Raw genomic sequence first — 16,945 nt, 5'->3', positions numbered from 1 at the left:
GTGTCTCAAGGCTCCTATAGGGGTGTTGTAGTGAGCATGGTGGGAAGCCGTATGTTTGCTCACCCTGCCTTGGAAGTCCAGCAGTGTCACTTTTGCTGCATTCTGTTAGTTACAGGTAACTCACAAGGCCACCTGGATTCAAAAGGAAGAGATATAGACCTCCACTTCACAATGGGAGGAGTATCAAGGTTGGATTCTAAGAAGAGCACATGAGATGAGACATATGGCTGTCATTATCTTGGAAAATATAGTCTCTCATGGGCCTGGAGTTGGGGATTAGAAGAGTATGGGTGCAGTGAGAGTAGTGAGTGCAGGGTTGTGGTAGAGGGGCTACAGCCTTCGGAACATTGTCAGGCCTGCCTAAGGAGGACAACGAGACTTCAGAAAGGAACTTGCCCTCATGAGTTTTCTCAGGGAGTGGACTTAGACTAGCCAGTTAGTGGTATCTTAACTTCCCAGTAGAAGAAACTGAGACTCAGAGGGGTTAATGAAGACTGGAAAGAATTATGATAAAGCCAGACTAAAATCTGGGTATGCTGACATTTAGCCCAAGCTCACATTGGGAGATTTACATTCTTAGTTCTTTATGATTGTAAAGAGATTTGGTACAGGTAATAGAAGCTTTTGGGTCATGATGATTTCATTTCTAAACATTTCTTGACATTTAAAACTTTATTCCAAAACCTATGATCTGCTGTGTTAGATCGACAGAGGAATGGAAGTATTGAATTCTGTCATGGCCCAGAGTTCATTTTCTCTCTTGGTGTTCATTAAGAAAATGTGTAAGAATTCTGTCTCCTTTGAGGTTTGTATAGTAAAACCGGAAGAGAGGATTCAGCTATTCTGGCTAAACTGTTAAAATACACTTCTTTACCTTCTTGTTTATCAGGAAGCTCAGAACCTCATGGCCCTGACCAATGTGGACACCCCACTAAAAGGTGGACTTAACACCCCTTTGCATGAGAGTGACTTCTCAGGTGTGACCCCACAGCGGCAGGTTGTACAGACTCCAAACACAGTTCTTTCTACCCCGTTCAGGTACTGTAAATACATACATCTCTCATTTTAGAAAAACTTCAAGGATTCAGACAACATGTTTGGTGTAGTAATGTTGACAGAGAATGGAAATAAGCATTTAACATGCCTTTTTGATTTCTTCTCACTCAGAGTAGTAACACATTCAGGAATTGGTTATTTATTACTGTATGGAACTGTCTTTGTTCAGAGCTTTTGATGCTATATCACCTTTTTCCTGAATACATTTTATCTCATTTATTTATGATTTTTTTTTTTGGTTTTCTTTTTTAAATTCAAAAAAAGAATCTGAAGCAGGCTGCAGGCTCTGAGCTGTCAGCACAGAGCCCAACATGGGGCTCGAATTCCTGAACCGTAGGATCATGACCTGAGCTGAAGTCAGACGCTTGACCGACTGAGCCACTCAGGCGCCCCCATTTTATCTGATTTAGAAGAATAAATCAGTCCATTGTTCCTTTGATCATTTATTGAATTTTATAAGAATTGTAGTATTTTATCTGTTTGTATTACTATTGCTTTTCTCCCAACTTTTTTTTATTTTGAGAAAGAGAGTGAGAGAGATCATAAGTGGGAGAGAGGCAGAGAGAGAGAGGGAGAGAGAATCTTAAGCAGGCTCCACGCCTATGCAGGACTTGATCTCACGACTGAGGTCATGACCTGAGCTGAAATCAAGAGTCAGACACCTAAACGACTAAGACACTCAGGTGCCCCATATCCCATTGTTCTATTTTGAAAATTTCTAACATTCAGAGAGGTTAAAAGAATGGGAAAGCAAACATCCATATGGTCATCGCCTAGATTCTACAGTTGTTAACATTTTACTATATTTGCTTTATCACATATCTATCCATCTGTCAGTCAATCCATCTAATTGTTTAATGCATTTCAAAATAAGTTGCAGGTTTCAGTCCATTTGACTTCTAACACAGTCTTGTGCATATCATTAACTAGAGTCCAGAGTTCGGTCTTTGTTTACAGTTTTTTTGTTTTAAGTTACTATTTTTTAGGAGGAATTTTTAAGATAGAAACATTGAAGAAGCAAGTCATATTAAAATGAAATTTTAACTTTAAAGGTTGGAAATCTTTTAGATTCACTTTTAATTTTCAGTGTTAGGATAGATCATTGTATTGGTTATTTAATATGGGAAGCGTCTCAAAACAACTTACCTGACAGCAGGATCAAGAAGCATTGGCAACCAAATCCAAATATACAATTTAACACTTTTGCAAGGCTTGTAAGAGCCTAATCCTACTTTCCCTGTGTTGTCTCTCAACTAGATTGTAAGCTCCTTGGGGGCAGGGACCATGTCTTACGATAACCTCTCTTCTCACCTTTGGGACCATCTGTCTGGCAGCATCACTTGTCTGGAACAGAGCTAAGGTACAGGAAGTAAGCAACCAAAATGAACAAACAAAAACAGGCTTTGAACAATTAAGATATGAGCTGCCAAGTCTATGGACTTTATTCCTAAGAGAGTCTCAGCCGTCACGCAGAGCTGTTCACCTGTAGGCCTGGTGTTCAGTTTCCAAACAGAATGTAAAGGAAGGAACGACTGAAGTGAGTGCACACCTGTGCTAGCGGTGTTCCAGCCAGCAGCTCCTGGCGGTGAGGAGCAAATGTAAGATGAAGACACTGAACTTATAAACAGTTTCCTAGGGGTCTTTGAGCAGTGTGGCTGACCTCTGCCCATGGTATGTTCTTAGCCACCCCACAATGCATCAAGAAAAGGTTGAAATAATGTTTGGTGGGCCTAGTTTAGCAAGGCAAGAAAATGTCAAGTGTAATAATTTTACTTGAAGTCATTAAAATAAAAATACTATGTGTAAATTCTAAGCTAGTTGAACTGAATCTGTATTTTAATCTAGAGTTCTAACTTAAACCAGGTAGGAAGACAGAATTTCTGCAATTTTAGTTTGTTTCTTTTATGCTTTCTTTGTAAAATAATTTATGTGAAAAATATTTGGAAGCACAATCCAGATAAAATTGGCACTTTTATTCATTGGAATTTCTGTCTTTCTAGGACTCCTTCTCATGGCTCTGAAGGATTGACTCCCCGCAGTGGGACAACTCCCAAACCAGTTATTAACTCCACCCCGGGTAGAACTCCTCTTCGAGACAAGTTAAACATTAATCCCGAGGATGGAATGGCAGACTACAGTGATCCCTCTTATGTGAAGCAGATGGTACGTGTCAATTCCCTTTAATGCTCTTTTTTTTTCTTCTTAAACTGTTGTCTCATGGGTACTATATTAAAGTATTTTTTCTTCTTGGTGCATATTACATATACCTTAAGACGACTGCACACCTATAGATGCCAGAAAAGGAAAAGACTTTGTAGGACTTTAGAAGGGGAACCTTTTGATGTCCTAAGCCGACTTACTCTTTTTTTTACTTTATTTATTTACTTAAAAAGATTTTTTATTTTTGAGAGAGAGAGTGTGTGAGCAGGGGAGGGGCAGAGAGAGAGAGAGGGAAACACAGAATCCAAAGTAGGCTCCAGGTTCTGAGCTGTCAGCCTTGAGCCAGAGGCGGGGCTTAAACCCATGAACCGTAAGATCATGACCTGAGCTGAAGTTGGATGCTCAGTTGACTGGGCCACCTAGGTGTCCCTAAGCCTACTTATTCTTTTTTTTCTTTTTTTAAATTTATTTCTGAGAGAGAGAGAGAGAGAGACAGCTTGAGCAGGGGAGGGTCAGAGAGAGAGGGAGTCACAGACTCTGAAACAGGCTCCAGGCTCTGAGCTAGCTGTCAGCACAGAGTCTGACACGGGGCTCAAACCCACGAACCATGAAATCATGACCTGAGCCGAAGTCAGATGCTTTAACTGACTGAGCCACATAGGGGCTCCTAAGCTGACTTATTCTTAATGTGTTTGTGAATATTGATTATGCTGATAATAATTCTCCTTATATATTACATGATTTTATTTTTTATTGCTTACTAATAAATAGTTTACTTTCTTAAATGGTACCTTTTTTCCTACTTCTGTAAAATAAATTTTGAGTTTGGAATGCCTCATAAATTAGATTTTGAGCCTTGATTCCTGTTTGCTCTGTACTTCAAATTTTTTTAAAAAAATGTTTTATTTATTTCTGAGAGAGACAGCATGAGCAGGGGAGGGTCAGAGAGAGAGGGAGACACAGAATCTGAAACAGGCTCCAGGCTCTGAGCTAGCTGTCAGCACAAAGCCCGACATGGGTCTTGAACCCACAAACCGTGAAATCATGACTGAGCCAGTCGGACGCTCAACCAACTGAGCCACCCAGGTGCCCCTGCTCTGTACCTTTAGAAGAGTGATCTAGATCTCACAGCCAAATTAAGTTGATGTTTATTGCTTATCTTTGTGAAGTTTTCTTTTGTATATTTTGCAAGCTGATACAGACAGCTAATTATAAAAGCCACAGTTTTGTTTCCACCCGTGTTACTGCTTTTATTAAATCACTATCAGGTCTTATGTGATGCTACAGAAAGCAGCGTAATTTTTTTAATGAGTTCCAGTGATACTGGCCTGTTTTTAGTTTACAAATTAATTCTAAACTTCATGTATAGATTTGGTTAGTTTAGAATTTTTTACTAAAAATTTTTTTTAATGTTTATTTTTGAGAGAGAGAGAGAGGGAGATACAGAATCCGAAGTAAGCTTCAGGCTCAGATAGCTCAGAGCCTGACGTGGGACTTGAACTCACGAACCATGAGATCATGACCTGAGCCAAAGTTGGATGCTTAACTGACTGAGCCACTCAGGCACCCTGAGTTTAGAATTTTTTTAATGCCCACCTTGATACAAGTAATGTCACCTATGGATGACTGCATAACAGCTAAGCAAATGAAGAATCTAATGTGTGCAGAGCGCTGATTTGGAGACTTCAGAGGATCTAAAGTTGAGTAAAAATGTTCTTTGTCTTAAGGAAATTTGCACTCTGGAGAGATGGGCAATACTAAACCAAGTTCACAAGTAATTGTATTAATAAGAACAAAATAAACTTTCTGTGTAAAACCAGCACGCTTGGGGGGCCAAAGAAAGAATCACATTTGTTGGGTGGGTACTAGGAAAACCTTCGTTGAGGAGGTTTGCTCAGAAGGAGAGGAGGGGGCCATCTCAGATGGAGGCCACAATATGAGTAAGCGTGGTGTGTGGTTTAGACAAAGCAGCTCATCTGGTTGGTCGTGACACCTACTATACATGTAATGGAGCTATGGGGAATAAGACTGGAAAGGTCACTGAAGAAGAAAACCAAAACGGGAGCCATCACCATCCCAGACTTTAGCCCCTACTACAAAGCTGTAATCATCCAGACAATATGGTAGTGGCACAAAAACAGACACATAGACCAATGGAATAGAATTGAGAACTCAGAATTGGACCCAAAAGTATGCAGCCAACTAATTTTTGACAAAACAGGATAGAGTATCCAATGGAGAAAAGATAGCCTCTTTTTAACAGATATTGCTGGGAGAACTGGACAGCAACATGCAGAAGAATGAAACTAGATCATTTTCTCACACCACACACAAAAATAAACTCAAAATGGATAAAGGACCTGAATGTGAGACAGGAAACCATCAAAGCCCTAGAGGAGAAAGTAGGAAATCATCTCCTTCACCTCAACCGCAGCAACCTCTTACTTGACCCATCCCCAAAGGCAAGGGACTCAAGAGCAAAAATGAACTGTTGGGACATCATCAAGATTAAAAGCTTCTGCACGGCAAAGGAAACAATAAAACTAATAGGCAACCGACGGAATGGGAAAAGGTAGTTGCAAATGACATATCTGATAAAGGGCTAGTATCCAAAATCTATAAGGAACTCTCCAAACTCCACACTCGAAAAACAAACAATCCAGTGAAGAAATGGGCAGAAGATATGAACAGACACTTCTCCAAAGAGGACATCCAGATGGCCAGCAGACACATGAAACGATGCTCAGCATCCCTCCTCATCAGGGAAATACAAATCAAAACCACACTGAGATACCACCTCACGCCAGTCAGAGTGGCTAAAATGAGCAAATCAGAGGACTCTAGATGCTGGTGAGGATGTGGAGAAACAGGCACCCTCCTTCACTGTTGGTGGGAATGTACACTGGTGCAGCCTCTCTGGAAAACAGTGTGGAGGTTCCTCAAAAAATTAACAGTAGAACTCCCCTATGACCCAGCAATAGCACTGCTAGGAATTTACCCAAGGGATACAGGAGTGCTGATGCATAGGGGCACATGTACCCCAGTGTTCATAGCAGCACTCTCAACAATAGCCAATTCATGGGAAGAGCCCATCAACGGATGAATGGATCAAGAAGATGTGGTTTATCTACACAATGGAATACTACACGGCAACGAGAAAGAATGAAGTCTGGCCATGTGTAGCAACATGGATGGAACTCGAGGGTGTTACACTGAGCGAAATAAGTCAGGCAGAGAAGGACAGCTATCATATGTTTGCACATATAGGAGGGTTAGGAGGGACTTAACGGAGGACCGTGGGGGAGAAGAAGGGGGGAAATAGTGGGGGAGAGGGAGGGAGGCAAACCATGAGAGGCTCTTGAATGCTGAGAACAAACTGAGGGCTGATGGGTGTGGGGGGGAGTGGAAGGGGGTGATGGCCATGGAGGAGGGCACTTGTTGGGATGAGCACTGGGTGTTATATGGAAACCAACTTGACAATAAACTATTACAAAAAAAAACAAACCAAAAACTGGAAAAAGCCATGTACTGGGGAAAACTTTGGGTACCAGGCAGTTTCTTGCACAGTGTGGACTGTTTCCTTTGGTCATCATGTGATCTAGTCATTTATTTCCTTCTTTTCCATTTTTTGATTAGTTTGTTTTTAAGTAGATTCTATCCTCAGTGTTGGGTGTGAACTCATGGCCCCAAGATCGAGAATTGCATGCTCTACTGACTGAGCCAACCAGGTGCCGCATGATTTAGTAATTTCTATTAAAAATAAATACATATAAAAACTCCGACATCTTTTCAGGTTAGATTTTATTAGTCCAAGAACAAATCAGCTTTTGAATTTTTCTTTGCATTTGCTATTAAATTTCAGTATCAGAAATATAGTCCTTAAATGGAAATTCTAAAGGATTTTTTTCTGCCCTGTAGAGATTATTCCTGGACCTTCTGTTAGAGTCTCCCAGAGTAACTTTATTGATCACAAATTAAAGTTTTTGTCCTTAATTTAGAGAATAAACTGAAATAGAAATCAAACAAAAAACTTAGCACTGAAATTCAGGATCATTTTTCTAGAATTAAAATTAGGCTAATTATTTTTTAGAAACTCTTAAGAATAGAGGTTCAATACATAAGATGTATGAATTGAGAAGGACGATTTTTTTTTTTCTACAGGAAAGAGAATCTCGTGAGCATCTCCGTTTAGGACTCTTGGGCCTCCCTGCCCCTAAGAATGACTTTGAAATTGTTCTGCCAGAAAATGCCGAGAAGGAGCTGGAAGACCGTGAAATAGATGATACTTACATTGAAGATGCTGCTGATGTGGACGCACGAAAGCAGGTGGGTAATCAGAGAGGAAGTACCACATCGCTGGCTGTGTCAGGAGGCTGAAAGAATGAAGAATCGTCATTAAATGTGTCCAGATCACCACCTAAAAGTTTTTTCAATACCTAAAAAAATTACCCTAAGTTACTTAACATTGTTAATAATATATATTCATGTAATTAATAATATACAAGAATATGTTGGTAGGCGGTCTTAAAATGTGTGTGTATATATATGTGTATATACATAGTAATTTAAATACCTCCTGTCAAATTTATTATGCTTCTTTAAAATACACATAGTCTTTTAGACATTGTTTTTCACTGTAGCCAAGAAAAGGTGTTACTGATCAGTCTTAAAAACAAGTGCATATTGAATTGGTTGAGAAAATGATTTTAGGTTAGTGTAAACAAATACAAACGTGGATTTGGAAACGTAGAGTATGTCAGGATATTATTACTAACACTTTATACTGATAATCACTCACACGCACATAACAGCCTGGTGGTGTAAGTAGGGATAGGAATTAACCTCATTTTAGAAATAAGGAAACCAGCCCCACTTAGCTAAGTTAACTTTCCCAGCTCTCATATTTGGAAAGTGGTGAATCTTGACCTAAAACTGAGATCATGTGACCCCTTTCAGGAATTCTTACTGTAATCCATTATAGGATGACTTAATTAATTGTTAAATGTTTATTTTGAGAGAGAGTGTGTGCAAGCAGGGGAAGGGCAGAGAGAGAGGGATAGAGATCACTCCTGAGCAGGAGTCAGATGCTTAACCGACTGAGCCACCCAGGCACCCCTATGGTAATTTTAGAAATTGGATTTCATGGGACTGAAGTGTGAATAGCATCAATGCAAATATATTTCAGGGAGAAATCACACGAATGTACTTTTCAGTTGGTAGTACAGGATAATACTTTATTTTTTAAGTGAACTTATTTTGAGACAGAGAGAGAAAGAGAGAATGAACATGTGAGCAGGGGAAGGCGGGGTGGGGGGAAGAGGGAGAATCCCAAGCAGGCTCTGCACTGTGAGCATAGAGCCCGATGTAGGGCTTGAACTCATGAACCACGAGATTGTGACCTGAGATGAAAAGAAGAGTTGAATACTTAATACACTGAACCACCCACGCGCCCCCAAGATAGTACTTTTTATGTTTAGTTCTCTTAGTTAGTTTGCTTTACATTTACTCTCAGAAATGTCATGAAGTTAACCCATATTATTTGTGATTTAAGACTCAAGAAACAGTACATGAATTGTCTGGTTTTTTAAATTAAGACTCTGTACCTTTTGGAGTGGAAATGAGATTTTGGTTGCAGGAGGAACAATTAAGAGCCCCTCTAAGTTTAAGATTCCAATTTATTATTTAAACTATTTAAATTTTATTTTAATTCCAATTTAGTTAACCTATAGTGTGACATTAGTTTCAGGTGTACAATATAGCTATTCAGCACTTCCATACATCACTGAGTGCTCATCATGCCTGGTACATTCCTTAATCCCCATCATCTATCCATCCTCCCACCCACCTCCTGTCTGGTAACCGTCAGTTGTCATAGTTAAGAGTGTGTTTCTTGGTTTCTCTCTCTCTCTCTCTCTCTCTCTCTCTCTCTGTTTTTTTCTTCCTTTGCTGGTTTGTTTTGTTTCTTAAGTTCTACATATGAGTGAAATTAGATAGTATTTGTCTTTCTCTTACTGATTGTTTCACTTAGCATTGCTCTCTAGCTCCACCCATGTAGTTGCAAATGGCAAGATTCCATTCCTTTTCATGGCTGAGTAATATTCTTGTGTGTGTATGTGTGTGTGTGTGTATTAAGTCTTTATTATCTTTATAGATATATACATATACACAAACATACACACCACATCTTTATCCATTAATCAACCCATGGACACTTGGGCTGCTTCCATAATTTGGCTATTGTAAATAATGCTGCTCTAAACATAAGGGTGCATGTGTCCCTTTGAATTTTTGTATTTTCTGGGTAAATGCCCCATAGTGCGATTACTGGATCATAGGGTAGTTCTATTTTTAACTTTTTGAGGAATCTCCATACTGTTTTCCTCAATGGCTGCACCACTTTGTATTCCCACCAACAGTGTTCGAGATTCCTTTTTCTTCATATCCTCGCCAATACTTGTTCTTTCTTATGTTGTTGATTTTAGCCATTCTGACAGGTATGAAGTGATATCTCATTGTAGTTTTGATTTGTATTTCCCTGATGATGAGAGATGTTGAGCATCTTTTCATGTGTCTGTTAGTCATCTAGATGTCTTCCTGGAGAAGTGAAGTGTCTGTGTCTTCCGTCCACTTTGTAATTGAATCATTTGTTTTTTCGTGTTGTGTTGTAGAAGTTCTTTATACATTTTAGATACGAACCTTTTCTGGGATATGTTGTATGTAAATACCTTCTCTCATTCAGCAGGTTGCCTTTTTATTGGTTATTTTCTTCAGAGTGTTTTTTATTTTGATGCAGTTCCCATAGTTTATTTTTGCTCTTTCCCTTGCCTCCTGAGACATATCTAGAAAAATGTCACTATAGCTGATGTCAGGGACATTCCTGCCTGTGCTCTTTTCTAGGATTTTTCTTAGAATTCCAATTTAAACAAGAAAAGAATGATTATCGGATGGATGGAGCCATGTAAACTTGGAGAATGCTCTAGTAGCTGTTGGCACTTCTTAAGTTTGTATTGTAATTTTTTTTTTTAGTGTTTTATTTTTGAGAGAGAGAGAGAGAGAGAGAGAGAGAGACAGTATGAGCAGGGGAGGGTCAGAGAAAGAAGGAGACACAGAATCCGGAGACAGGCTCCAGGCTCTGAGCTAGCTGTCAGCGCAGAGCCTGATGCGGGGCTCAAACCCACGAACTGTGAGATCATGACCTGAGCCGAAGTCAGACGCCTAACCACCTGAACCACCCAGGCACCCCACGTTTGTATTGTAATGAGAGAATGAATAGACTGATTTCTGTGGCCTCATATTACCTTTCTAGAAACATACACAGACTTCTACAGCTTTAACTCTTGAATATACATGTTCTTATACATGTTTTCAATTTTATTGAAATGTGGCAGATATCATATAGCTATAATAATTGATATAAAAATAATTTTTTAGGCTATACGAGAGGCAGAACGTGTAAAGGAAATGAAGCGGATGCACAAAGCCGTCCAGAAAGATCTGCCAAGACCATCAGAAGTAAGTACTAGAATTTCTGGCTTAGGAAGTTTTAAAAGTTTCTTCTTATGTGATCGATGGATGCTTTTATATCATTCATTAAGTTGGTAAAACAAAATTTTATCTACTTTCTGGAATATAGTAAAGCAGTTCTCAGATACAGTCTAAAATGTTTTGTTGATACAAATAATACCTTAGAAGGAAAAAAAAATTTCTTTTGAAAATATAAAACTGCTATTTAATTCATGCTAGAACAAGTAATAGCATCAGTAGTGGAGTGATGTTTGGTAATTGTACTTGTTTTAAAATTTTAGGTAAATGAAACTATTCTAAGACCCTTAAACGTAGAACCACCTCTAACAGATTTACAAAAAAGTGAAGAACTAATCAAAAAAGAAATGATCACAATGCTTCATTATGACCTTCTACATCACCCTTATGAACCATCTGGAAATAAAAAAGGAAAAACTGTAGGATTTGGCACCAATAATTCAGAGCACATTGCCTATCTGGAACATAACCCTTATGAAAAATTCTCCAAAGAAGAGCTGAAAAAGGTAGGATTGATTATAAAATATTTATTAAATACTGTGTATCATGGACAAACATTATCTTGTTTTCTCATGCTGATGTTTATAAACAAGTGAATTACATGATTAGGAGATAAATGTTCATAGTATTATGAAGAAGACATACTTAATCACCCCTCCCTTTCCGTTCAGTGGTAGACCTTTTCCAGGTAAATACTGGCTTAGGTGGCAAGGTGTTTTTGTTTCATGGGTGTATGCCTCATGGACAGTTGCTGCAAATTGCCATTTTCTATGTTTAACTCTGCTACTTCTGAGTTGAACTGAATACCTTTAATATTTAAATCTCTTTTATTTAGATTAATATGAAGAAGGAAGCCTATATTAAAAATACTTCTTTCACTTATTCAGAGAAAGGAAATACTGTTTACTGAATGTTTTCCTCTTACATGATTTCCCACTGTCCTTTTGGATAAGGAAATACAGAAACGTTTTCTTGTATAAAGTCTGTTCTGCCTCTTCCTCTGTACGCATTTGATTATTTCTGCTCTGACAGAGCAAACAGCTGTGGTTGTGAATTGAAATCTGTCCCGTGGTCTGAGAACATACAGCTGATGCTGTGGCTGGAAGCTGAGTGGTCATTATCTTTAGTCTCATTTCTTTAGTCCTCAGCCCTGAGGGGCAGTGACGGACTTGTTGATTGAATGGGCTGTTGCATACTTGGGGAGAAAACACATAAGATTTTTTTTTTTGTCTTCTCTCTTACCCTTCTGTCATTTTCTTACTTTCTGTTTTCCTTGTTGCAAAAGTAATATGTGTTTATTGAAGGATTTTTAGAAATTAGAGAAAGGAAGGACAGTTCAGATTAGTATTTAAAGAGTTTGCCCCTGATTTCTGAATAACCTTGAGTTACTCTTTTAGGAAGTGCGATAGGAAACTAATGTCTGTTGAATGCTTATGCTTGAGGCAGGTACATTTTATTATTGGACTGGGGTTGAGAGTTACACTCTGAACTCCATACTTGACCTGTCTCCTCTTTAAAGTGAAAATAGGGGATGATGGATTTAAGAAATTTACTGTGTATGGAAACCTGAAATAAGGATCATATTGTTGCCTAACAGAAGTTTCTGTAGGGGATAGATTCTAGTAAAACTTTAAAAAATAATAATTGTAGGAAGTGCTTTTGGATTATTGGAAGCCATTACAAAGTAGTTTAAATACTCCTTTTTTTCTTTTTTTACGTTTGTTTATTTTGAGAGAGCGTGAGTAGGGAGGGGCAGAGAGGAGAGAAGGAGAGAGAGAGAGAATCCCAAGCAGGCTCTGCTGTCAGTGCGCAGCCCTATGCGGGGCTTGAATACATGAACCCTGAGTGAGATCGTGACCTGAACTGAAATCAAGAGTCATATGCTTGACTGACTGAGCCACCCTACGCCCCTCATTTGTGTTTTGTTTTGTCTTCTTAGTTTAAACATTCTTTCATATTTTATGTTATGTATTTACATTCTTCTCTGTTCCAAAAAGAATTTGAAACAGGATTTACTTAGTAGATTTTCTGTGGACAGTTTAAAAATAGCTTAGTTCTACTCTCTTTTAATAATTATAAGAGCTGAATTTGTAAATTCTTACTGCGTACAGTTTTGGAGTGAAATAGCATTTCTTTTATTGTGAAATGTGGGGTTTTCATTAAGTATGTTAAAATTGGTTTGTTTTTGTTATTTCCCTTCAGAGACATTGTTTAAAAGTATCTGTTCTTTGTCTTCTGTAGACATGATTTTCCATTGTTTTAAGTTTTTTGTATTTGATTTTATATGTTTTGATTTTATATAATTTGATCCATGTTTATTTTCTGATGTACTAGAATGATCGAAAGTTTTCTTGAAGGCACAAAACTATAGTTGTCAGTTTTGAGTCATGAAGCAAAGGGCTGGAAAAGTTGGTGTGGTATATGCTCATGGCATCCTTATGTGTCATTTTGGGCTATACTGTGTATGTATGTTGTATCACTTAATCCTGATAACAGACATTATCCTCATTTTACAGATGAGAAATGGGCTCAGATGTGTTAAGCAAGTTCAGACAGCTACTTAAATGGTCAAGCTATGACATGTACCCCAGGTCTGTCCAGGTCTGTGTCCCCTCATTCTGTCATCTTAAACTCTCTTAGTAGTAAGTAAAAGCTGGCCTGTGAGCCATTATTATTTGTTCTGTGCCCCCACCTCCTTCTTTGGCAATGTCAGGGGCATCTCTTTAGATGAGAAAAAAGACATGTATCAAAAGAAATGCCTTGTTCCCCTTCACAATCCTGTGAAGTCTGAAGTGTAGGGAGGGATTGGTAGAGTGGAAGGAGCACATCCAAGTAAAGGTCCCCTTTGGCTTGGACATGATCTGTCTTGCCTTTACTAGTGTGAGGTGGTTTGGAACAACTGCTTAATCTTTCTGAGCCTAGTTTCATCATCTTTAATAAGAGGGTCATACCAACTGGTTTGTAATGTGCTTGTGGTGTTTGGAGATAATGTAGATAAAGTTTTTAAATTGAGTTTTGGGCATAGAGTAGATATCCAAGAAATGGTAATTGCTATTGTAATAGAGTGACGGAAAAGATGTTTATATTATTGGTAATCTATGGAAGCCTGACTTTTTAGATCAGCCTGCATTAACTTACTGGATTCTTAATTCATTTTGTTTAGGTATTGTTACCCACCTTCCAAAAAAACAAAAAACAGTCAACTGAAACTCCTTGCTTTACACAAAGAAAGAGGAAAACTGAGCTTTTTAAAGTTCTCCTGTCCCTTGATAATATTCTGGTACCCAGACTTACTGAAATTGTTACCGTACACAGGCCCAGGATGTTCTGGTACAGGAGATGGAAGTGGTAAAGCAAGGTATGAGCCACGGAGAACTCTCAAGTGAAGCTTATAACCAGGTGTGGGAAGAATGCTACAGTCAAGTTTTGTATCTTCCTGGGCAGAGCCGCTATACACGGGCCAACTTAGCCAGCAAAAAGGACAGAATCGAGTCACTTGAAAAGAGGCTTGAGGTTGGTATCCTTTTAAAATTCTAATTTAAATGTACCTTGATTGAAACAATGGACCAAATAATACACTGGAGACAATTTCAGAAAAATCGACCTGAGGTAGTTCTTGCTTTTGCAATTCTTGCTTTTTTTAAAAAAAGTCTATTTGTTTTGTTAGTGATGTTAGTTTGATGGGGCTCAAACTCATGGCCCCATGATCAACAGTTGCATGCTTTTCTGACAGCCAGCCAGGTGCACCTTGATTTTGCAGTTCTGGAGGGTAAACTGTACTAAAGCGTTTGATCTTCTTTGGCTTTCATTGGTTTTTCAGAATTGCCAGCCTTTATGATAAAGAGTGGTGCCCTTCAGGTTGGCCACAGGTCAGACAGGACCTTTTAAACATGGGAGCAAGGAGACAAGAAGTTAACACTGTTCACTCAAAACAGTGTCCATCAATGCTAGAATAGCCTGTTTCCTGTAAAGAAGGATCTCATTGGTGCCAAGGAGCTTTTTTATCTATAGCCAAGAGAGTACCTTTATGAAACCTTGGTTCCTCCCTGTTCATTCTCTGATTCCTTTGCATTTGTTACAGAGAGAACACTGAGCTGCGTTATCTTTGATAATGGCTTCTCTGATTTTTTTTTCACATCTGAGGAAATGTTGAAAGGTTCTAGACAGGAGTTTCATGGCATATGGTTTCTTGATATAGTCTGCAAGTTTTGAATTCCAGAATCTCTGTAGGCCTTTTGCCAGTAGCATGTAAACTGTGGTTCCTGGACCACTGGGCTTCCTTGTGGATTCTTCAGTGGTGGTCTTCAGGGAGGTTTCTGAGGCCAGGGCAAGGATGGGGATAAAGGGGTACCTCAGGCAAGCACATGCAGAAATGGCCTCAGTTTCCTTCTTTGTGATTACTCATTTCTCTTTGCAGAAAGCACATTGGAAAATACTTTTCTTTAGAGTTAAAATTTAAAAAAATAGTAAATACCACTTGAAGTGGTTGATGTTGTGTGGGTCTAGGGAAATGAACAGGGAAAGGAGTTCTTGTAACATGAAATTATTCTAAGTCTTAATTTTACCTTTAAGACTACAGGTATAGGCACCTAATGGTGAATGAGACTCTTTTATCATTTAGTGGGAAATTAGTTTCTTTTTGAAGTAATTCTCATCTTGGGTGAAATCTTCGCAGCCCAGTTGCTGCTAGTTATTCCGTTGTCCTGCTAACTTCCAGCAGGGTGCACTCTTGCTCTGTGCTTTAGTTTGGGATTTAAAGTCAGGGCAAGGAGAACCTCCGCGGTCACATTTTAAATTACATTTTCTGTTGTGTTGGCTTCGTTTATTTATAAATGGTAGTTAGCAGTGTAATCCTGATCTAAGGTCAGCATTGTAATTGATTAGAAAGCTATTTGGAAAGCTTTCTTGTAACCTTTATATATAAATACTTTGGTCTCTCACTTAGTTTGAAAATCTTCACATTTGAGGTGGGTAAGCTTTTTCTGCCCCACGTGGTAAGGACATTTTGTGCTCTTTAAAATATAAAAAAAGTTTTTTTCCCTAACTCTCATTTACTTTGTTGAGGCACTAACTTTCATGACAGCAAATAAATGTGTCACGAAGTGAGTGGTGCCATAAAGTACAGTAATTTTTATTTTTATGTTGAATTGGTCTTGTGAGTTTTGAAGGGAAAAATACAGAAAGAACCACTGCTGTTCTTTTGGAGATTTATTTGGGTCGTTTATGAGCAACCATTAAAAACATGTGGTTCTCTTTGTTCAGTTCAGTACCAGGAACTGAAATCTTCCGTTGAACTATTTTTGTTGAAGGATTGGTGATTTTGGAAGAATATTCATAAAACAGTCTGAAGTGATTTTTCTTTTCTTGACTTCTGGATAACTTACTCTATTGTTTACCCAGCTAGTTACTTTTAAAGAATATGTAATCAAATCCTTTAATTTAGTAAACTACACTTATTTCAAATGAAAGTTCATTAAATCTTTAAAAAGAAGAAAAGAGACTCAAAAACCCAAATAAACAAATACCCCATTTTATTTGTATCCATCCCTAATTCAGAACTAGGTTTGTGTTAGCTTATTTTAGTTTTTGAAGACACAATTCTACTGGTTTGAAATACATAAATATTTTATTTCAATTGTGGTAATTCTTTCATCATTTCAGTTGATTGCTAAATTATAAACATTATTCAAAGTTTGTTGTGGGGAAGGAACTCCAGTTGTATTATATAAACTAAATGCTATACTTAAATTATTCTTTCCACTCTTAGGTTCAGGGAGATATGCTTTTCTGTGCAAGCACAGTACACCCTGGCTGCCAGTATGTTTGAGTCTTGCTGCCATGAACTTGGGAACAGTGACTCTAAATTATGGGCCTATCACAGTGTATCAAGCCAGATGAAATCCAGCTTTGTCGTGGTTGGTGTCTCCTAAATGGATTAAAAATATGCCCTGAGGTTTATATTGGAGCTGGGTCTTTGAGCCATTACTCATGATTAGTATTTGAAATGTAGAGTTTAAATGAAAACCCTTGAGATACTCACTTAAAACTAATAGAACCATCTCAGGTTTTATGTAGAATGTGGTGGGTGGTGTAAGGAGTCTGTTAAATAAATGGAATCAGAATGTAGTCCCAGGTCAGAAGTAAGTGGGAGAGACTTCTGAATTATAACCAAGTTCATGTGTTCTTT

General features: G+C 38.3%; 1 protein-coding gene across 1 annotated transcript in view; it reads left to right on the top strand.

Moving 5' to 3' along the window:
• CDC5L (cell division cycle 5 like) overlaps positions 1 to 16,945 on the top strand; it is a 49,590-nt gene that overhangs the window by 21,662 nt on the left and 10,983 nt on the right. The window contains exons 9-14 of the mRNA XM_039231196.1: positions 890 to 1,038; positions 3,057 to 3,219; positions 7,378 to 7,542; positions 10,648 to 10,728; positions 11,022 to 11,264; positions 14,074 to 14,271. Of these exons, the coding sequence (XP_039087127.1) occupies positions 890 to 1,038; positions 3,057 to 3,219; positions 7,378 to 7,542; positions 10,648 to 10,728; positions 11,022 to 11,264; positions 14,074 to 14,271 (999 nt within the window). The remainder of the gene's footprint in view (positions 1 to 889; positions 1,039 to 3,056; positions 3,220 to 7,377; positions 7,543 to 10,647; positions 10,729 to 11,021; positions 11,265 to 14,073; positions 14,272 to 16,945) is intronic.

This window comes from Hyaena hyaena, unplaced genomic scaffold (genome assembly GCF_003009895.1).
Source record: "Hyaena hyaena isolate Hyena2069 unplaced genomic scaffold, ASM300989v1 scaffold_55, whole genome shotgun sequence".
In the NCBI taxonomy this organism is placed as follows: domain Eukaryota; kingdom Metazoa; phylum Chordata; class Mammalia; order Carnivora; family Hyaenidae; genus Hyaena; species Hyaena hyaena.
The sequence above is the reverse complement of the archived record's forward strand: the minus strand, read 5'-3'. Positions and strand labels throughout refer to the sequence as shown.